The following is a 23,987-nucleotide window of genomic DNA, read 5'->3' as shown; positions in this document are numbered from 1 at the left end:
ATTGCACATTTGTGCAGATTAGTGCATTTCGTGCCCAAATAAAACAAGGGGGTTTCTGATTTCAATTTACCCTTATTTGCACAAGTGTGCAAGAAATTGCACATTTGTGCAGATTAGTGCATTTCGTGCTCAGCATTTCGTTCACACTTACTAGCAACTCCAATTAACATGAAACTTGGCCAACATGCTTATATATGACTACTTATTGATGAACAATAGTCGGATACCCGATCGACCCCGTTGACTTTGACCAAGTTTGACTTTTAGTCAAACTTAACCAAATACTTATGCAATCATTCTAATTTGCTTTTATACTTATATCTTGCATGAAACTTGGCAACTTAACTCACATGCTATATAATCGAGTCGTAACGAGCCATAGGACTAATTGAACACATTTCGCCCGACCTTGTGTCGTAACCGGTAATTGATATAACTTACTTGATTAGGTCAAGACTAAACAACTTTCATGCACACGTTTACTTTGTGAAGTACATTATACTCGTGCACTCGAGGTGAGATCATAGTCCCACTTTTACTCTTTTATACTTACATTTGGGATGAGAAAACATAAACGTTTCGTTTTACAAAGTGAACACAAGTACGAAAACAATCATTCTACGTACGAGTTAGAACAAAAATGCCTCAATTCGATTATCATTAGTTACATTTTCCAGGTGTAAGCGAGAACTTATGTTGTATGGCCATATGGGTTTGACAAACCCTCATTCGGACGGTTCGCTACCGTTATGCGGATGAAATATATTTTCGAGAATAAACTGTAGGTTCTGACACTATGTGATGGGCTAACGTTAGTTAAGCCTTGATAATTGAGTGCTCGTGATAACAATTTTTAGAATGATTTTACTATTACTTCAACGTTATAAATCTTGTGGTTCAACTTATTTACCAATGTATTCACTTACTAAACCTATGATTTCACCAACGTTTTCGTTGATAGATTTTCTATGTTTTTCTCAGGACCTTGAACGCTAAGTGATACATGCTTCCGCACTCTACTTTGATTACTTGCTTGGGGTCAACCATGCATGCATTACGCTAGGGATAGCACCTTTGGATTTTAAACTTAAAGCATACATACTTACGCTATTTATAGCAACCGTGATTTTTAACTAATTATGTCGCAAGTTATTTCAGTTATAATTTATTACTTTTGTAAACTTAAATTCATTGTCAAACCGTTGGTAAACTTAAAACTTTGTAAGTCTTATACTTTTCAAATGAACGCGACATAATTTTGGTCGAACGCGTCTCATTTAGGGACTATGACCACGTAACGGGACCTAAGTTAACGACGCCGTCAATGACGTTTTTGCTGGGTCGTTACAGCAACCTACTTCTGATGTCCTTCTTTACCGCGTGGCTTTTTTGTTTTGGCCTCTCCTTCATCCGAATCTTCAGTAAATAGAACCCGCCTAACTGTTTTCTTGGATGTTCCTTGTTTTGTTTTTTCTTTTTTTTCCAACTGCTGTGGTGGCGGAGTCATTATGGTTTCCGAGCCTGCGTTAAGTAAAATCATGATTTTTAATACGGTTATTGTGTTACAAACACCGGGCATAATTAGAACATGATACAAATCTCAAAACACAAATAGACTTACATTGTTTGACCATTTGGTCTAGGTGTTTACAATATTCAAGGTTCAGAAAATAGAAAACAATGTAAGTTTAGAATAAGCTGCTGGGCTACAATTGTTTGTGAGTTCACAATAATTGAGATGTAATTAGGATCTAAGAAAGAGTAAATGTTATTTTTTTTGGCAGCCTCAAACAATGGTTTTGAGAGCTTCTGTAGATTTTTTTTTAGTCGGCAATTAGACAGTACGTAAAGTATATCTCATAATATATAATACCAGTATTCAAATATTAGAGTACTAAAAAGAATGAGTCTGCTGGTTTTAAGAGGCTAACCTGTTGCCTGAGCGATTGTCGGTATGTTAGATGGATCTGTGTCCAGAACGGGTTCTGAAATTTCATCGAACAGCCTCACAACTATGAACTCTGGATAGTTTTTCCTTGATTGCGGGTTGTAGCGGAACTGGAACGTGTGTTTCTGTCCTACAATTACTTGTATGGGCGGTGGTAATTCATGGGCCTAATCATATCCTTGAACATTGACTAACTCGTCACATGTGTGGCGCACAATTTGGTTACCAGCATCCGAGAAGAATGTGAAGAATGTCGTGGATGATGTGTCGTTCACAATTGTCTTGAAACAGTAGCTGCCATATTTAAAAACAACATAGTTACAGGAGGCAACTATGATACGCAGGCAGACAGTATTATTTTATTTTATTTTACTTACGTGGGTTTAAAGGTTACTTGGGTCTTGTGGGTCCTGCAAGTGAATTTGGTAGGCTCATCTACATCCTGTGTCACTTTCAATGAGCAATCATTGCAGCTTTTATAGAACCAATCCTTGTTGCCACCCACTTGCTCAATAATGGCTTCGCAGGTGAATTCTACAGACTGTTTGTACGACATTTTAGATACATATGATGATGTAATGTGAAGTATAATTTGAAAGTAGTAATACCTGCTGCTATGTCTGTGATGATAGGACATGCCTTTATATAAATGTGGCAAAAATGTTAATGTTTTTTATATTCATCACAAGTTAGCATTTATTTGTTTTGCATGTATATACATATATTTTTTTCGCCAATGTACATGTTTTACACATTGTATTTATAGATGCACAAATATTTCTTAACATCACGCTTACCCGATAGTTGTTGAGGTTGTGCGTTAGAAGTTCTCTGATAGGAATCCTGTTTCGGTATCGTTCAATTGACAAGTCAGTCAGCCTAATTCGATTGATGTCCAAAGGTGGGTTTGCCAGGAACCGATTTGTGTGCCTGCGCATTAACATCGCAGGAAATCGTTGTGAGTGTTATTACAAAAACACTAATAAGATTAAGGTTAGAGAGGTGCTTACTCTTCTATTGAATCTAGAAATTCTGGTATCCGTGGGTTAAAGTAACAGTGCGTGGCCTGAGAAGCGCTGAGTTGGACCTCTCCTTTATATCACACAAACCATAAAAAAAGTTAACGTTTGAGCGTTTAGAAATGCATGAGTGAGTCGTGCTATTTGTTAGTGACTATGAAAAGGGTTTTGGATTTTGATGCATACCACGATAGACCTTTGGTCGACATGAACTGACCGCTAAGATGACAGGTTTTTCCAGAGAATCATACGTTTCTGCATCAAACGCCATAGCTGGGTCATTTCAGAGGGTGAGTTGAATTGTATCACCGCTACACAAATGTCACATTGTTTAGAAATGTTAAAGGTAAACAAAGTGGTACACAATTAATAGCAGTTAGAAGTGTATTTACAAAATTCAAGTAAGTAATTTAACATGTTGTTTGTAAACTGTAGATACAACTACTTCAGGTTTGTAAGGTCGATCGTCCTTCGTATAACTTGATTACGGTTAACATCTCCCATAACTATCACATCTTCGAGACGTTCAATGCACCCGATGTAGTCTGTTTGTGTAAATAGCGTATCAGTTGGTGCGCAATTTTTTAAAAACGTGGTTGTTATTACGTTGAACTTACCAGCAAGCACGGTAGTGTTTGGCAAACGCGTACGCAACTGATTATAAGCCACAAACTGGAAATAATGCTCCGGAAAAACTGCCTCCTGCATAAGTTCAAAAGTTGTGTTCCTATCAAAAGAAAGGGTCGTTGGCCCGGGTAGTACCTTCTCCCACTTAGTTGTTGTGTGGCAAGAGAAATTCCTTATCACATAGACTAAATTTAAAGTCATTAGTGCATCAAGAAACTCCTTGTCAGAATAGCGCATGTTGACAAGCATAGGGTAGTGCTGCAGAATTATATATAAAATGTGTGGTAAACTTTTTAAATGAGACAAAAAAATATTGATGTAAAGGGTTGATGCAATAATACCATCTCATCGATTAACATGCAGCAGTAGCCATTTGGTGCTTGAGTGTGAAAATTGTAAGTTACCCACTTTCAGTAAATTCTCGCAGCGATAGTCCTATTTCTATCGCCTGGTGCAAGCTGTGCCAAGGCTGTAATTTGTACCATACTGTGAAACCAAAAAAAAAAAAATAATAACATTATAATTCAAAAAAATTATTTACTATATACATAGTGTTTCTGTGGCGTGTTGTTTTAGTCGATAGTATGAGCAACCGGGGTAGCATCGAAGTCAGCTATTGTGGAAAGGAAATCTGTGTAGACGATATTCTTCGTGACATTTTCCTCTTGCCCCTCATGTTGTCTAATTAGTATTTTCAGACCATTTGGTGATGTAGCCCTTGAGAGTGCAACATACAATTGCCCGTGGCCGAAAATTGGTTTAGGTAGATAAACGCCTATTTTGTTCAGAGACTGCCCCTGGCTCTTATTTATGGTCATGGCATACGAAATTTTTAGCGGGACCTGCTGTCTTTTTAAAACGTAAGGTAACGTTGGGTCTTTGTGGATGAGGTTCATTCTCGGGAAGAAGACCTTTTCACCAACCCTTGTACCCGTGATAATATCAGCTTCAACCACTTTAGATAGGAGCTGAGTGATTATCATCCTGGTACCATTACAAAGGCCGCCTACGACATTAATATTCCGTAACAAAATAGCCGGCACCCCTATTTTTAGCTCGAGAAGATGTGGTAGCAGGCCAGGGTAATTTACCGTGTTCAAGTATTCTGTTGGATATAGTAGTTCCGACTCACCACCGTCATTCCCTTGTGGTGCAGCAGTATCATAGCTTGCATACGTTGTAACTGGGACATCAACCATATTGACGACCAACTTATTTATGGTGTCAGCTGCATCATTTTTCGGGCAAAAGATCGCCTTTTGATGTAATTCTGCAGCATTTGGATTCTGTAACGTATCATGGGGGTAGATAAAAGAAATTAGATTTTCTAATCCATTCTCATCATCAGGAACATAGTAGGTGTCAGGAATTCGTACCCAACTACTATTAACCGGGTCTTCCAAATCACGTATTCTAACCTCGCCATTTCTAATATCCAGTAACCATGTGGAAAAAGCAGCGTTCCTTTCTTTTTCTGGTGGTGTCAGACTTGGATGGATTAATCGCATATTTTCGGTAAGTACAAACACCTTGAATTCCTATCACAAATATGATGTAATGCAAGAACGCACTATAGCTGATTTCTTCCATTTTTTATGAACGGGTAATGTTTAGTTAAAGTCACCACCTAGAATCATAGACTTACCTCCGAACGGCGAGTTTTTGTTGCCGAGAATATCTCGCAGGCTGCGATCCAGAGCTTCGAAGCATCGTTTATTATTCATGGGTTCCTCGTCCCACACAATAAGATCTGTGCTTTCAAGTAGCTTGGCCATCTGGGTGTTTTTGTTTACATTGCACATTGACTCATCAGTAAGGTCAATTGGTAGTTTGAACCGAGAATGAGCAGTTCTGCCCGAAGGCAGCAACAAAGATGCGATTCCGGGTAATGCTACAGCAAGAACAATCTTTTCGTTGACCCTTAGACCCGTGATTATGGCCTTCCATCAGAATGTCTTGCCCGTGCCACCATGACCATAAACGAACACGAGTTCTGTTCTGTTGTTTGAGGAAGCATCACGTATTAGCTCGTAGATTCTCTTGTGCTTCACATTCATCCTCGATTCTAGATCAATGAGCTCGGTATTAAGCGATTCACGGTCGTAGTTTCTCTCCTCTATGATCAAACGGTTTGCAAGATCTAGTAGAAGGTCATCTGGTAGAGATGGCAATGCAAAGTCGTCGAGTGTCTTTCCACACTGGTTTAGTAGAATTTCAACCTCGTACAGAGTATAATTATGTAGGTCATCATTGTTTATGTGTAGCTTTGCCATCTTCAAAGAGGCCGCTGCTCTTTGAGGTATGTCATCAGACATTATTTTCCAATGTTTTTCCCAAAGAGCAAGTGGATCCGAGACTACAGAATACACCAGAATGTGGGCAAAAAGTGACCATAGCTGAGCAGACGTGGCAGACACCGATGCCTCTTCTAGCGCTATAGTCCATTCTTTATCATAACCAAGTAGCCCAGCGGCCTCGCAAGCAGAACGGTATGTCTGATATTCAACCTGGTTTACGGTTCTAATATCTACGAAGGTTGTGTAGCCCTTTTGATGGCACAAAATCATCCTTAGGAAAAAAGCCTCTTCGAATGTTGGATGTATGTATGATATCCTTCCAATTGAAGGCTTGTTAATATGTACTCTACGTTTCCAGGCTTTTGGCGTTTTATACCAAACAAATTCAGACGGGAAATCCAATTCTGTTAGGTGTCTGCCATCGGAAGAGGAGGCGTTATAACATTGCCACTCAGTTAAAGTAGTTTTATTCTTTTCTGTGTTTACGACAATTTCTTGAAGCGGCTGCTTGCCACGAAACTTCATAAGCTACATATTCTCTAAATGAATGGCCAGGATCTGAACTGCTGGTTCCCGATGATGAATTGGGAAGTTAAAAATACACCATCAAGCCTCATGCGGGCAAATGAAACGGGCATCTATAAAATTTAGAATTTCATCTACTGGTTTAGAGGTCTGTGGCCTCATGCGGCTGTTACTACCGACTGGTTTGGATATGCGAGCAGCAATGCGGTCGGTACCCTTTGAAATGTACTTGAACAGGTATTTGATTAGGCTCGTTGAACCGCAGCACTCAACATTTATACGAGCTTGGAAAGTCATACAAAGTAGTATGCTGTAAGGAACAACATAACTGTTATCTAGATGGACCCCAAAGCGCGTTGTATACACACCTGTGTTATGCCTTCGGTAGTGTACACGGCCATCAGTATCGAAGAAGGTTTTGTCACTGTATTTATTTGGGAATTTTTTTGTGCAAGCATGACCTTCCATACACGGTGCGCGTAGGTTTGCAATGCCACAAGGACCATGCATCATAGTCGCGGAGATCACAGCATAACCAGTGAGGTCGGTTCTCGGGTCAGGAAGTTCAGCAGATATGTAATCATCTATTCTTTCGCTTATAGGTGATGAGGGTGAGGAATGCAACCACACCAATGTGTGACAATGCGGTAACCCTCTTTTCTGGAATTCAATGGTATACAGAACTATAAGAAAAAGGAAAGAAAAAAAGTTGTTAACACCGGTAAAAAAAAATATAAACGTCAGTATTAACTAAATACAAAAGTAAGAGAAAACTATGTTGTACTATTACCTCCTCTTAAATCACCAAGCGGCTTCTCGTCTTTTAAAAAAGCAACAAATTCTTTGACTTTGAAGTGAAAAACACGTGTGATAATATCAGCCCGATCTGATATGGTTAGTCGGGGAAAAGGCTGCAAATACCGAGCTATTTCTGGCCACCTTACGTTGCAAGTAAAAGTGACAAAGAACTGTGGATTCACAAAAACACGACAAAATGGTCAGGGCGTCAAGGTAGTGGCTGTACATATAACGAGGACCACCGGTAAAAGAAGCTGGGGGAATAGTTCTACTACCCACGTCTGCACCCATCTGATCACCTCTGCTAATAGCGTCATACAAACTCGAAAGGTAATCTTTTCTGATGTCCTTCTGTTTCTTCCTAATGTAATCCATCCAATCTAATTCAATACTACAATAGACCGTGACAACGTATTGCTGAAAGAGTCGCCCCAGCCTCAACATGAGGCTATAAGAATGTAATCTATCATGAAGCTGGTAGCAATTGAACATATTCATCGTCATTTTCCTAAGTCGGCCACCAGTTGAGCCCGGAGCATCAACCAACTTTAATTCGAGATGGAAGCCTGGCTCACCAAAAAAGAACATCAATGGGAATTGTAGCGACATATACGACGGATGGAGTTTGTTAACCCGCCTTGGGTGCTCAGACATCGGGTGGATTATTACATCGTAATCCGAAACTGCCTGTAAGCCAGTATCAAAGACAATAGCCCCTATTGCATCAGAAGTAGGAAGACTATGTTGTTTTGATCCAGATACACTAAACAATCGAATCTTGAAAGTAGGAACCTCGTCAGCAGCACATTTATCACTGGCCTTCCAGAATAGCCTCACAAGGCCGTTATGCGAATCGAGCAAATGAATCAGTTTGCGCACAATATCTACACATATTCGATTTGAATCGCGACCACCAAAGTGGACCATTCTGTTTTCGACCTCGGTGTCAGTATCGTAGATGAAAAGCTGCAGAAACCTCGGGCGAGCTCCCGGATGAGGTCATAGAGAACCAATCCAATGGTAAATCTGGCTCGAAACTTTGAAAACATATGGAGACAGGCCATCATTTATGGCTTCATCAATGCGAGCACCGAAAGAGGTCATGCTGAACATCTGGTTGTAAGCACGGACGTTATCTATGAAACCGCGTGTTTCTAAAAGTTCCTTCAAAGCCTCAGAGGGTTCTTCATAGCTCGGTAACTGCACACGGCCATTCTCACAGCAACAATGATAGTGAAGTTTTTTGTCCTTGAAGTATGATTTAATGTGCTCGGCACGCCAAAACAGGGCTCCGCAATGGGCACAAACGTACGTGCAATCACCACAGTCACGATACAAAGGAGAGATAGCTGCAAAACAGTTAAGAAGCAATTAAGACAACAAATCCAAGCGTCGGAAAAGGTAAAAAAACTCACACAAAGAGAGGAAAAAAATAGGCCGAGAACAACAAATATACGACACCATTCACAAAGTATGCACGAGAGTACTTGCTAGAAAAACTCTAAAGAAGCACACAAAAATGCAGTGAGAACAATGAGGGAAAAACACCACATGCAGAATCGAAAGTTGCAGACAAACTATATATGGGTGCAACTCCACGTTGAAGCAATGGAGTAAGTAACTGCAGCGCAGGCCCAGAATTAACAACACCTGGATAAAAAGGAATTCACAAATAAGATCTAAAAACAACTAACAGCCTCAGAAAAGCAAAGGAAAAAAATTGATAACACTTGCAAGGATACCTAACGTATGATCGTAAGTTATTGATGACGAAAATTCAAAATTACAGCTTTACCATTTATTTTACAGAGACAACATCATTGACTGCATCTGTTCTATCATCCTTTTTTTTTCTTTTTCTGGTGCCTCTCACCATTAGAATCAGCAACACAATTATGAAGACAAAAAAAATAACAGCACTATAGAGACGAAGCACCCCATCAACGAACGGTAGCACATACTGTCGAAGGAACAACATAGCCCACAATAACAATATATTAAATAAAAGAAAAGGCCAAGAAAATACCTGGAAGGATGAACTGCAATCATACGAGCCTAAATTAAACCAAAAATTTTAAAAGTCATTAATATGACTCACTATACCCCATTGTAATTTATTTATAAGATTACAGTAAAAAAACAATCATAAAAAACATAATATAAATGAAAGAACTCCATTTCAATTATTTTATATTAGGCAAAAACACATTTAAATGACTAAGTTTAACTGCTGAAAAGATGCAAGGTGTGTTTGACAGTATTCTGCTTCTCAATGGAAGTTAAAGAGGTTGCCATAAAAACATAACCATGCTGTTTCATATCTTGTTTATAAACAAAAGTTCAGGAAGTTCTAAATAACAAGTACATGTTCACAAGTCAAATTCAAAATAACCTGTCAAAACATACACAGATACAGACACATTTTCAATGGAAGTTAAATACGTTTTAAAAAAGAACACAAACATTTTGTGCGGGAATTTTGCAATGTAAGTTAAAAAAACACAAACATGCTAAACTGTAGATTAACATTAAACTGAAGAGGTTCTAAATTACAAATATATGTTGATTTGAAGTCAAAACATACACAGATACAGACACATTTTCAATGGAAGTTAAATACGTTTTAAAAAAGAACACAAACATGCTGTTCAGGAATTTTGCAATGTAAGTTAAAAAAAACACAAACATGCTAAACTGCAGATTAACATTAAACTGAAGAGGTTCTAATTTACAAATATATGTTGATTATTCAAACTATTTTACAATTCACCATCCAATAACTTCTAAAAAAATTAACATAAACATAGTAAGTCGAAGAGGTTGTAAATCATGTGCATTAGCTACATACAAATCGAACATATGATCAACGTACAGCAATCAATAATACTAATTAAGAAATTCAATAGCAAGCACTAATCAAGAAATAGAATACCAAATACCTCTGCCGGTAAACCGAAAACTGGAATCAACAGAAAATGGATTTTGGCTTGCAACACGAAAACTGAAATTAGAATTGGAATTGGAGAAGTTAATATTGGTAAATTGATAATTGATAAAAAGAAACAAAGAAGCATGTCATTCATGAAGTCCCGGGTGTCCTAGGTATGTGAAGTATGGCGCAGCAGTACTTGTTTGTACAGATGACGAAGCAACCCCTCGTGCGCCCTTTTTTATATTATTTCCGGTCCGGTCCGGTCGGCGTCGGCCGGTAAACGCTCCTCTCCCGGTTCAAAGTTGGCCGGTCGACATATGGGAAAATGGTGAGCAGTACGCGTATGTGAGTGAGAGGGTGAGACGTGGCCCAATAGGAGAGCCACAATCCCACTTGGATTTAGAATGTGTTTAATAAGGGAAAAAAGAAGGTTACACAACGACTCTTTAAATAACAAAAGAAACAACATACCAATAACCATTACTTCTAGTAAACACTATCCCAATGCTTATTAGAAATCCAGACCACTAATAAAAATGCGTTAAAGAAGGAAATAAAACCTAACCACTAACCCTTGACCATGACTCAATAAACCTACATAATCGGAGAAAATAACAACACGAAAAATTCTAGACGTAACCCCTCGAAACCGCGAGGGGTTACTGTTCCCTCGCCTGCTTATTCTTGTTTACTACTCGCAAATGTGAGGCCTGGATAGCAGGTGCGAAGACATGTTACCCCATGTCTGCTTGTCTTCTTTGATGCTTGCAACTGCGAGGTTAACTTCGCCCTCGTGAGATCATGTTGAACCTTTGAGTCTGTATTATTATTTTTAACACTCTCCCATAATGCAAACTCCCGATCAAGAATTTTCAATACAACTTGACAACTTTATGGATCCCCAATGTTGATCATTCCTACCTCAAAAATATTGAGACGCTCGGGTTGCATATTCTTCTTTGTTGATTTTCAAACTTGTGATTATACACCCACTTCTCCATTATTCGTTGATTTTGAAATTTGTGAAGAGTCTTTACTATGAGAATCAAACCCAACCGAATTTTACAACTTCAACTCGAAAGGCAATGCTGACAATTTCCACCAACATTCTCATCCCTTGTTTTATTTTCAATGACAATTAGGAGTTACTGACGGGGGTCTGAACACGATGTCGGAACCCACCCACCATATCATTTCTTGGGACGAACCATTACAGTCCTACCGCCCTCAAGAGGAAATTCCCACGCCAAATTCATATGGGCATCACGTGTGGTAAAACTCCCTCGGGTGAGGCTCGAACGCAAGACGTTCGAGATCTCCGAGGCCCATGAAATTAGCATGTAACCTTAAGGGAAACATTTTGCAGCTCATGGGATGGAACTCCTGACCTCTCTTATGGGTAGTCAGGTCACCACTCACTACCAATACACCAACTCCTTGACTGTGCAAGCCACATTTGCCTTAGTGACCTCTGATGTATATAATTTCTTGATTTGCCCATCCTTTCCACACTTGAAACATGTGAAATTCTTTCTTCCTTTATTTTCACTTTCATCCTCACTTGAATCCTACTCCTCATTGTTCTTGCTGAATGAAACTTCTATGTTATCTTTTTCAGACGAAGCCTTCTTGTAGTTCTTCCCTTGCGAGAACAACACCGCATCACTCAAGACTCGGCCATTTGCTTAGACAATGGAGAAGATTATCTAATTATTCAACCGCAGACTGAGTAGTCTACCCTTTAATATAAGTAATGAAAGGCACATACTCCTTCTTCAACTCACGAATTAAGTACCGACGCAACCGAGATTCACCGATCCTCTCGTTATCATCGAATTTTTAAAATTTGAGCACATAGAATTATGAAAGTATTCAGAAATTTTCGTACCTTCTTTTCTTGAGATTGCTAACTCATTCTCCAAAAATTGCAACCTTGCCGTGTTCTTCTTGGTGAAGAGTTTCTCAAGAATCTTCCAAATCTCCCTTGGTGAGCTTATATCACGAGCATGATCGATGTACTCTTTGCTAATTGATGTCCTGAACAAAGAGAGATTTTCCACTTTTGATCTTCTATTCTTTGCAATTAGCTTGCTCCAGGACATATGAGGATTCTTGCATTAGTCCCTGCAACAAGAAGTTCTCATAGATCTTGACCTTGAAAATAAGCATCCATACACATCCTCTAATACTTGTAGTTGTTCCATATAAATTTCTTCCATATTGCATGCTTTCACCATTTCTATTTGTGACCTCCATTGTTGCTAACAAGAACGGAGATTTTCTTCAACCTTCTTTAAATATAAGAACACAAAAAAACCCATCTTAAAACCAAAACGCAAAATCGCCTAACCATGGCTCTTATACCATGTGACAAAAGCTTAGTACTATAATGAGAAGTGTTATGAAATAAATGTAGAGAATGTTGAACCTTAAAGTATAGGTATTTGATTATCAATCAAGGTACCTAAGAAGGTGACACAATGACTTTTTAAATAAAAAAACAACCTACCACTAACCATTATTTCCACTAAGCACTATTCAATTACTTTATTAATACTCTAGATCATTAATTAAGATGCACCAACAAAAATAAATAAAACATGACCACTAACCTTGGACCATGACTCAATAAACCTATAAAATATGAGAAAATAACAACATAGAAAATTCTGGAAGCAGCCCGTATGCAACTGCGAGGGGTTGCTGATCCCTTGCCTGCTTATTCTTGTTTAGTGCTCGCAAGTGCGAGGCTTGGCTAGCAAGTGCGAAGGTCTACTGCCCATGCCTGCTTGTCTTCTTTGATGCTTGCAACTGCGAGGTTAACTTCGCCAGCTAGATCATGTTGAACAAAGTAGAATCTACCCTTATACTTGTGGGGTCTCGTGACACCACTAGTTACGGAAAAAAAATTTACAAACTATTATTAAAATTTTTACAACATACCGCTAAATATAAATGTAGGACGCCATGTATATTTTATGTTTATAATTTTATAGTACGGGCCACTAAAAAATATTTAATGATATTTTAGTACGAGACACTAATAATTATTGATATATAAATATATACTGTATAATTAAAATTTTAACCCTTTTACGGATTATCTGTTTATCATTAACGGTAGCACAAACACGTTACACACCCTTTATGCGATTACGCTTTGGTTTATACCATAAGTCCACAAGTTACGCTTTTGTTCTTCGATCAGTTCATGGCAAAATTGGAACTACAATGGCCAGCTGTTGTTTTGTAATTTCCGGGTTTTCTGGAACTTTGATGAACATAATAGCTGAGGGCTATCTGGACAGATGGGGGCTATTTTTGCTTTTTCAACTTCTCTTCATCCATCATTCGTACTTCATATAGCTTTCGGCCTCATGTTTTCTAAAGCTCCTTTTCCTCTCTTCTTCATCACTTCTCCTACAAAATCACACCAACTATTTCAAACACATAAAACGTTAAATGCTCAAAATAATATGGCACAATTTAACTTAAATGGAAATAATATCGCCTTAAATTGATTTTCCAAACTTATGTAAAATAGGAGATATAACTCATGTATATATTTGTATTAATAAAAGTCTTGTTTTTCTTAAGAAAATGTTGCATTTAGTATTTAGAAGATTGAATATATATGATATTTTTTTGTATTAATGATACGTGTTTGTTAGACGGTGTTTGTAATGACCCGACCCGACACATTTAATTTTTTTTTAAGTAAGTTATCAGAAAAAATTAGGACCATATTGAGTTATGATTCTAGATTCGCCACTAATGCTAAACCTTTTTTTGTTGCAAAATTATTCTTAACATTTAAGATTAATTAGGTCTAATTAGGATTACTTCTATCTATAAATACAATACACGATGAATAATAGTACACTAATTTTTATGGGTTTTATCGTTTAACATCATTAGACGGTTTGATCGATGGCTCAAGTTCGATTGTGAATTTGAATTCGTCGGGGTTAATTAGGTTTAGATTACTTGTATAAATACCTGAATGCACTGATGAATAATACAAAAATGTATACGAGACTTCTATTGGTATTTGTTCAAACTCGTTTCCATTTTAACTTAGGGTGAGTTAATCAAGACATAAACAGTTCATCAATCATTTAGCATCAAGTCTCAACATAGACTATGTATACGTAATATATTACAATAAAAGAAAAGTTAAGAGAGAATAAGAAGAAGTTGGCGATAATGCGTGTGGGGTTCGTGATTAGATAAACGAACATGGCCACCTTTTGAAATGTATTTAGAAGCTTTGCAAGTTTGTTCCTCTTTACAACTCATATATATCAATCAATACATGGGGAAGGTTTAATACCGAACCAAAATGATACAGAATTAACTAATGTGCATTTGTGCACATTAGAAAAGTTTTATATTTGTGCACAAAAATACGTTTGTGCACAATGATGCACATTAAAAAAGTTGTGTTGAACTATATATATATATATATATATATATATATATATATATATATATATATATATATATATATATATATATATATATATATATATATAGGAGCGGGATCAATGGGGTAGTAACCAATCGGGAGGAAGCGGGGGAAGCAAAATTAATTTTTTTTTTTTCGTTTTTTTTGAAAAAAAAAATTTCCGGCATCAAGATCACACGAAAATATGAACATTTAGAAGAGACACTTCGTGATGAATGTTATTATTTAGGCGGAAAAACGATCGACAAAAATAACATTCAAGATAATATTGTTCGTGAATAATATGAACGTTTTTTTTCCATGTTTTGTGAAGTAAAATTTAGCCCGATTTAGAGTTTAGGGTTTAGGGTTTAGGGTTTGGTGTTTTGGGTTTATGGAATAAACCCAAAACACCAAACCCTAAACCCTAAACCCTAAACTCTAAACCGTTCGTGTTAAAAACTCAATCTAAATCCTAAATCTAAACCCTAAATCTAAACCCTAAACCCTAAATTTCTAAACCCTAATATCTAAACCCTATAAACCCTAATATCTAAACCCCAATAGCTAAAACCTCAAAATACGCTCGAAAAACACGATAATTGTTATATATTACTTCTTCGAGCGTTTCCCACCAAAATAAAAACATTTATCACAAAGTGTCTCTACTAAATGTTCATATTTTCATCTCATCTATAATGTTCGTGAACAAAGTTTTTTCAAAAAACGAAAAAAAAAAGTTTTTGCTTCCCCCCGCTTCCCCCCGAATGGTTACTTCCCTCTTGATCCTACCACTATATATATATATATATATATATATATATATATATATATATATATATATATATATATATATATATATATATATATATATATATATATATATATATATATATATATATAGGCAGGATCAATGGGGAAGTAACTAATCGGGGGAAGCAAAAAAATTTTTTGTTTTTTTTAAATTTTTTTTTTCCGGCATCAATATCACACGAAAATATGAACATTTAGAAGAGACACTTTGTGATGAATTGTGATGACCCAGAAATTTCGACTAAATTTAAACTTAATCTTTGTATGATTAACATTTCCGACACGATAAGCAAAGTCTGTAAAACTGAATCTCAAAATTTTTGAATTACTTTTATATATTTAAATACCCTTCGGTTGTTTTCGACGATTCGCGAACAATTATATGTAAATAGATACATATATACTATAACATGAAAAGGTAACAACGTATTAATTGTTTGATACCGTACATTAAACTTATTGGTTTAAATATCTATTTGAATGTATATGATAAGTTGAAATATTTATTATTAAAATTTATTTATAAATAACTTCCAATGTGTATTTAAAAACTGATTTATGTATATTAAAAAGATATATACATATATATAATAAACGATAGTAACATTCGTTTATTGATTCAATTGATATTTAGATAAGTTAACTAAAGTGTTTAAGATGAACCAGTTAAACACTAATTTGTTACAGTGTTTTCAAATTGCCACATTACTCAAAATGCTACAGTGTTTTCGAAAATCACTATTTGCTACAGTGAATTGCTACAGTGGTATATTTTATGGATGATTTAAGACTATATTTTGACAAAGGTACGATTCACGAAACGTAAAGTACAAGTTTTCTCAGCGTACGAAAGGGCGTTCGAAAAACCGGAACCGGGACATAAGTCGAGTGACAACGTACGACTTATCGGAACAAAAATTACAAGTCAACTATGCACGTGAATTTAATATAATATATAATTAATTAATTTAAATTATATATATTATATTTATATTTATTTTATATTATGTCGACAAGCTAGGAGCCAAAACAATGTGAGCTGTCCCTGGTCCTCATGCGAGTCGCATGGCCAGAAGGCTATTTCCATGCGAGTCGCATGACTCCAGATTCCAGGCCAGGTACTATAAATTCAGGTGTTTTGCTCGAATGAAAAATCAAACACACATACACAAATATATATTACTCCGTATAATATTTATTATTATTATTATTATTATTATTATTATTATTATTATTATTAAGATTATTATTAATCTTATTAATCTTATTATTAGTATTATTATTTTTGCGATACAAAAATAATAATGTACATAAAATATTACGACGGAGCACTGTCCAAGTAATTTTCAAAACGAGTTTCCGAGCGAGCTAGAGCTAAGGAAAATATGGGTTATTGCCAAGGAGGTTATGGGTAATGTTCGGGGGTATTTTTGTGAATCAAACCTCGTGTTTATTATCTCCGATGCGTCTACATGCTTTCCTACAATATTGTATATCAATATTAAACAGTGAGTTTCATTTGATCCCTTTTTACATATATTTTTGGGCTGAGAATACATGCGCAGTTTTATAAACTGTTTTACTAAATGGATACAAATACTAAAACTGATTTTGTGTGAGTTTATAGATCCCTTTTTAAATGTTTTAAATATTTTTGGGCTGAGAATACATGCAAATGCTTTATTAACCGATATACAATATTTATATGCGTGAGTTTCATTGATCCCTTTTTAATTGCTTTTGCAATATATTTTTGGGCTGAGAATACATGCACTTATATTTTAAACGCAATGGATACAAGTACATACTAAATTCTACACTGAGTTTGAACCGAAAATCCCTTAACTTTGGTAACTAGTAACTGCCAGTTATAAGAACTGGTGGGCGCGAGTAGTAGTATATGGATCCATAGGGCTTGACATCCCCGTCCGAGCTAGAGCGCTAGCCTTTTAACGGACGTATGCTATTTGAGAAGCGTACACGTTGGTTTGCGTGTATTATTAAGATGATTATACAAAGGGTACAAATTATATAAACGTTAAAGTTTAGTTACCAGGGTGCTCAATTTTGTAGAACTGATTGATAAACGTTTCGGATGAAACAACTGAAATCTTGTGATTCACCTTTTATGTAAAACCGATTGATAAACGTTTCGGATGAAACAACTGAAATCTTGTGATCCACCTTTTATGTAAAACCTATTGATAAACGTTTTGAATAAAACAACTGAACTTTTGTAATCCACATTGATATACGGATTATGTGTAATATTAAAACTATGAACTCACCAACCTTTGTGTTGACACTTGAAGCATGTTTATTCTCAGGATTCTAGAAGTCTTCCGCTGTTTGCTTATACGTGATACAAGATATGTGCTTGGAGTCATACATGCTATATACAAGAAACTTGCATTCACCAAACCATTACCATGTATCTTATTTTGACTGTATTGTCAACAGATGTATTATTGTAAACCATTAAATGGTGATTGTCTATACGTAGAAATCATCAGATGTTAAAAACCTGGAATTTATATATTCATTTATGAAATACCTTTTCAAACGAATACAATGTTACAAAATGTATCACATAGAGGTCAAATACCTCGCAATGAAATCAATGAATGACGTGTTCGTCCATATGGATTTGGAGCGATCGTCACATGAATGTTATTATTTAGGCGGGAAAACGATCGACAAAAATAACATTCAAGATAATATTGTTTGTGAAGAATATGAACGTTTTTTTTCATGTTTTGTGAAGTAAAATTTAGCCCGATTTAGAGTTTAGGATTTAGGGTTTAGGGTTTGGTGTTTTGGGTTTATTCCATAAACCCAAAATACCAAACCCTAAACCCTAAACCCTAAACTCTAAACCGTTCGTGTTAAAAACTCAATCTAAATCCTAAATCTAAACCCTAAATCTAAACCCTAAATTTCTAAACCCTAATATCTAAACCCTATAAACCCTAATATCTAAACCCCAATAGCTAAAATCTCAAAATACGCTCGAAAAACACGATAATTGTTATATATTACTTCTTCGAGCGTTTTCCCGCCAAAATAAAAACATTTATCACAAAGTGTCTCTACTAAATGTTCATATTTTCATCTCATCTATAATGTTCGTGAACAAAGTTTTTTCAAAAAACGAAAAAAAAAAAAAAGTTTTTGCTTCCCCCCGAATGGTTACTTCCCTCTTAATCCTACCACTATATATATATATATATATATATATATATATATATATATATATATATATATATATATATATATATAAGTGAGTGAATTATTAGAAGTTTATAGCTAAAATGATTATCACAAGGTAGGTTCACAAAATTTTCATACTTTATAAGCACACCCTTCAAACACAAACTAGAGGGACAATATTGATAAGGTTGTATGGGTAAGCAAAGGTTTAGATTATCACATATGATCCCAAATGCTTGGTTTTACCGGCTTAGAGACATGAACACCACTGCCGCTAGTGGCACCACCACCACTGCCGCCGCCCATAACAGCAAGAAATCTCATTCAACTTCAAATCACTATTTTAACAACCCAAGAAACTCTTTTTGTTACACTCCTAAACTTCACCAAGTTTACACTTCATCCCCAAATAAAAACACCATATTCAACAAGCCACCTTCTTCTAAACATGTACTTGGTTCAATCTACATCCAACGACCTGATACGACTCATAGTGATCAAGAACTGTTTCTTTCTCCTAATAGTAGTTACTATGAATCTCCCTTGCTCGATTCAACTCGTACATTGGACAAAGTACCTTCAAAGACCGACGTTAAAGTTGAGTTTAATGGGAAAGTTGAGTTTAATGGGACATCATATACCAAAAAGGGTAAAGATTCAAAAGGGTATGACTTGATTCACGAGATCGAAAGACCTCCAACAATCTTGACAAAATCCAAGAGGGATAGATCGAGCGTTGTTGAGAAGATTGAAGAAAGTTGTAGTCAAAACTCGATATCAATCAAAATAAGCAAAGATTCAAGGAGGAAAAGGACAGTATCAGGAGTGAAGATAAGACCGAATTCATTGAAATCAAAAGTATGCAAGAGGCAGGTTTATAATAATAATGATCCCAAGAAGATGTCAAGTAACTGTTGTATTGTTAAGTCAACGTTTGACCCGCAGAAGGACTTGAAGGAATCAATGATGGAGATGATTGTGGAGAATAACATCAGGGCATCAAAGGATTTGGAAAAGCTTCTTGCGTGTTACTTATCATTGAACTCATATAAGTATCATGATATGATAATCAAGGTATTTGAGGAAATTTGGATGACTTTTGACTTTGTTGCTTGATGAGCCTAATCTATTTTTTATTACTGCTTAAGAGTTGAATCATCATTGGCTTTGTATATGTTTCATGCTTAAGATTGTATATCTTAATGTAAATGTTATATTATCCTTGAGTTTTGAATGTCATATGGTTTGTTATCTTATAACACAAATCAAGAAGCCTGTAGTAGCCAAAAATCCTGATTTGCTTATAACACAAATAAAGGATGTAATAAACGGTCAGAAGAAAATTCCTGACAATTTTGTAATTTTGTACATGTACTATGTAGATGTAGACTGTAGTAGCCAAAATCAAATTCATTTTAACAGAAAAATATTACTCCGTACAAAATTCAACTCAGGCAAAAAAAAAAAAAAAAAAGTGTTAGCTTTACACTTGAAAGTTGAAACAGGGAAAGACAATACATACGTGTGATTAAACGATCTATTCATATACTTTGCTACAAGTATCATACACAAACGTGCGCAAACACGCACATATGCGTTAGCAAGAGCTAGTTAAAAAAAGATTTGCTTTAAACAATTAAGGAACAAACTTATTTCGACTAGTTATGATAATGTGTGAGTGGACAGAGAGATGTATAAAGATAGATTGACAACTTTTATTGGATGCCAGATGAGCAAACAGTATAGGTGGAGTAGAATGATTGCATGAATGTTTTGTCTTTGTAAAAGGATATAAAGTTGAAGAATTGAGATCATCTTTTTAATAATTGTTACTTGGGCAACTTTATGTTTTCGACGTGTTATAACCAACATCATAATCCTATTAGCAAGATGAAAAGAAAATTACTCCCTCCATTCCATTTCAAATTTATTGTTCTCGAAGAAGACAGAGTTTATCAAAAATTAGTGACATACCCGTATATTTTTTTTTTAACTTTTCAGTCTTACTCCTTACTTTTTTATTCTGGTTAATAGATAGTAGAACTTTAAAAGATCAAAAGAACCACACGAGTTCGATACCTATGATGAACGAAAAATCATTTTTTCCCCAGAAAGATTTCTGCAATTTAACAAACATAAGAAAAATGAGGGAAGAGGTTTTGAACACAAGTCATCTTGTTATAAGCACACCCTTCAAAATCAGCTGACATTCAGGCAAAATGATGAAAATAATAGAAAGCATTGTATGGCATGAAACATAAAAGCTAAACAATCTAATACAAATTCTTGATTATCAATTTAAAAACTAACAGTAAAAATCACGGCAGCCACCACTTCAGAACAAACCCTCAGAATACGACTAGAGAATCTAGGAGCGGACAGGAGCAGGCCCAGCTCCAGCTCCAGCACCTGCACGTGGTGCTTGACCTGCCTTAGGAAGATCATCCTGAAAAACACGTGACGAATTTTAACAAATTTATAATATAAGACATTTGCAAAAAGAGATATAACAAAGGGTATAAACGTTCCGAATATTATCAAGCAAGCGATATCTTGAATAAAAAACCTAGAGATTGCAAGGCCTAATCATTTACTTGCAAGTGAACCAATGAGGAAAGTATTATCTCTAACAAGTACAGGTGACACGAGTCAAAATCAAAATAGCTTTAAAGAAAACATGACAAATGGGTCATAAGTTGTTCAAATCGTGCATGCATTGAATCACCTTAGATTAACAAAAAATATTACAGAGAAAATAAAAATTTGTGATGACATTTAACATGTTAACTATTTATTATACATTATACATTTGAAAAATTTTGGACCAAAAGCATTACGGTCAACCTAAGCAGTCTTGATGTGCAATCGTTGCACCAATAAAGAAATTAACATGATACGTGACATGTTAAGAATAAGATTGATAACACACCATTCATGTGATAACTAACCATAGCCTGCAACTACTTAATAATGAACTAACTAGATCGAACACTAATGACAGCATTCGTATCATGTGCCATCACAATGTAAGGCAACTAATCATCTTATAAAGTCACTGTACCAAACGTCTGCGATAGGTCATAATTGATCATATTACTTGAATTCCATAAACTTTAATGTGAATAATGACATATACCAGCATATGATAACAGTATAATGATAAGAAATAACAAAAGAATGTTCAAAACTAGTTGCATACCCTTGGACGGGTGAATCGCTTTGGAGGCTCACGGTTCCTTCTATCAATTCGCGAGCGAACCCTAACAACTTTGGAGTGAATTGCACAGGATACACAGTACTGCATCTTCAAGTACAACTTGGGAAGCGTATACTCTAAAATAACAAAAAAAAAGTTTAATCATTTAACTATACATATCTCCTATCATTCACAAAATCCTTAAAGAGTAAAAAAGGCTTACGTTCAAAGGCACAAGCTTCTTGAACATCCCTAACAGCGGCTTGCTCCACTATGTTCCTCACAAGAAACCTCTTAATAGCCTTGTCCTAAACAACCACCAAAATGAAACAATTTAGGTCAAAACGATGTCGAGTATAGAAAGCTGCAACTAAAAAAAAAAAAACATCAACCATGTTCAAGGGGCTGTTTGGCTTTAATGCTATAACAGCATACTGGCTCGTTAATTTCCATATAAAAAAAATAAATAAACAAATTATACAGCCTTGGATTTAAATCTTCAAATCTAAAAACCTCAAACAACATGTTTTAAATTGAAAATTAGCTAATCAGTTTTTAAATTGAAAATAAATAATACTACATCTCTTTACATTTCACCATAATTCATAATACCGAATTAATTACTTTATTCCTAAACTGTATAATTTAGGGCATACACGAACACAAGCGAATTATAAAAACGAATAAAATTAAACGAAAATTTGGAAATGAAATTAGTACCTTAGGGCAACACTTTCCACAGTTAGAGCAACGAATAAATTTCACGTGTCCACGGCCGTGCTTGTTGCGTCCACCATTCCTACGCTTGAACGTCTACACAAAATACAAATAATCTCAATTAATTTCATTATTAATATAAACAATTTAATTTAATTTACACAACGATTAACAATAAGAAATAACTAACCATCCTTGCAGAAAGTTGAGTGATTTGTTGATGTGTTCGTCGAGAGAACCACCGCCGCCGGCTTTTGTTGATTTGTTTGCTATACTTTCAATTTAGGGTTTGGTGTAGTTTTTATATATTATAGGCTTTTACCTGATGGGCCATCTATCATAGTTATTGGGCTTAATTTATTCTTATAACATCCAGTAACTTTGGTATAAAGCCCTTTGATAACAAGGCTTTGTTAACTAGAAATTAAGATAAAATTTACAATCAGTAGATTAACTCATGGGAAATTGGCCAAAATACCCCTAATCACAATATGTTTTCGATATACCCTTGATTTTTACTATTTGTGATTTTGCCCCCGACCAAGCATTACGCACGGTGCATGCATGTCCGTGCGTGGTGTGTGTTACCGAGCACGTTGACTCATTTTACCGACTAAGATCATACATTCTTGCAACATTCACCACCCAGTGCACCAAACACGGTGCGTATAGATTCATGTGTGGTGCGTTTTACCCTGTATTTGTGTGAAGATTTTTTGACATTTCCCATATTAGATTTTTATGATAACATTTTATCACTTTAAATAGACAACCATTTCATCCAACTTTCTACTCATAAACAAACCATTTCATCCACTTTCTACACAAAAACAAACCATTTCATCCTTCTTTCTACTCCAATTTTAAACCCAAAAAAAAGTCTCAATCTAACAAATACACCATGGGTCCGATTGTTGTTTCAATTGTCGTGTATTACGGGTGTGCATTTCATAATAACTTTAAGTCATACGCTAATGGGAATTTTAGAAAAACTTTAAGTCGGCTGGGATGTTGATCTTAGACTGTTATCTACGCTTCTTCTTCTGAAGCAATAGGTGTACCAAGCTCGGGTCGTTATGTTGACACTAGGCATTTAACCAAGGGTCGAATACCATCCGTTCAATAATCTTTCATTGCGTCGGGGTCAACCTACTATTTATGAATCTAATCGTGGTCAATTTATTCCTAGTGGTAAGCGTACCTTACATATATATGAAAAACAAAGCAAAACAAGCTTTAAACAATTGCGCAAAAAAAACAGCTTAACAACACGCACCATGTTGCTTGTGACGTGGTGCATGCTGTCAATATCAACACTTGCGTGGACGTAAACGAGCAAAAACTACTTTGAAGATTTTTTCACAACCACCCAAAAGCAACAGAAACACAACCACAATACATATACACTGCATATTTAATACATAAAAACCTAAATCGATTCAATAAAAATCCAAATTC

The 23,987-nt window shown here is 35.7% G+C and overlaps 5 protein-coding genes across 5 annotated transcripts; 1 reads left to right on the top strand and 4 right to left on the bottom strand.

Moving 5' to 3' along the window:
• Positions 1–4,166: 4,166 nt before the first annotated feature.
• On the bottom strand, positions 4,167–5,102 carry LOC139853875 (uncharacterized). Its single transcript, XM_071843217.1, has one exon. It carries the CDS (start codon positions 5,100–5,102, stop codon positions 4,167–4,169), a length of 936 nt encoding a protein of 311 aa, XP_071699318.1.
• A 102-nt stretch (positions 5,103–5,204) lies between these two features.
• LOC139853874 (uncharacterized) lies at positions 5,205–6,416 on the bottom strand. Its single transcript, XM_071843215.1, has 2 exons — positions 5,555–6,416; positions 5,205–5,485 (listed from the first exon to the last, which is right to left on the bottom strand). The coding sequence occupies exons 1-2, from the start codon at positions 6,414–6,416 to the stop codon at positions 5,205–5,207; spliced, it is 1,143 nt and encodes a 380-aa protein (XP_071699316.1).
• Positions 6,417–6,497: 81 nt separating this feature from the next.
• LOC139853873 (uncharacterized) lies at positions 6,498–8,141 on the bottom strand. Its single transcript, XM_071843214.1, has 3 exons — positions 7,441–8,141; positions 7,207–7,355; positions 6,498–7,099 (listed from the first exon to the last, which is right to left on the bottom strand). The coding sequence occupies exons 1-3, from the start codon at positions 8,139–8,141 to the stop codon at positions 6,498–6,500; spliced, it is 1,452 nt and encodes a 483-aa protein (XP_071699315.1).
• A 10,583-nt stretch (positions 8,142–18,724) lies between these two features.
• Positions 18,725–19,894, top strand: LOC139855501 (transcription repressor OFP2-like). Its single transcript, XM_071844728.1, has one exon. It carries the CDS (start codon positions 18,809–18,811, stop codon positions 19,730–19,732), a length of 924 nt encoding a protein of 307 aa, XP_071700829.1. The 5' UTR covers positions 18,725–18,808; the 3' UTR covers positions 19,733–19,894.
• An 879-nt stretch (positions 19,895–20,773) lies between these two features.
• On the bottom strand, positions 20,774–22,795 carry LOC139853359 (small ribosomal subunit protein eS26x-like). The gene is made up of 5 exons (XM_071842747.1): positions 22,720–22,795; positions 22,533–22,625; positions 22,036–22,120; positions 21,816–21,949; positions 20,774–21,062 (listed from the first exon to the last, which is right to left on the bottom strand). The coding sequence occupies exons 1-5, from the start codon at positions 22,720–22,722 to the stop codon at positions 20,985–20,987; spliced, it is 393 nt and encodes a 130-aa protein (XP_071698848.1). The 5' UTR covers positions 22,723–22,795; the 3' UTR covers positions 20,774–20,984.
• Between the last annotated feature and the right edge of the window lie 1,192 nt (positions 22,796–23,987).

This window comes from Rutidosis leptorrhynchoides, chromosome 6, assembly GCF_046630445.1.
Source record: "Rutidosis leptorrhynchoides isolate AG116_Rl617_1_P2 chromosome 6, CSIRO_AGI_Rlap_v1, whole genome shotgun sequence".
Classification (NCBI taxonomy): Eukaryota; Viridiplantae; Streptophyta; class Magnoliopsida; order Asterales; family Asteraceae; genus Rutidosis; species Rutidosis leptorrhynchoides.
Note: the sequence above shows the minus strand (reverse complement) of the source record. Positions and strands in the feature narration are given on the sequence as shown.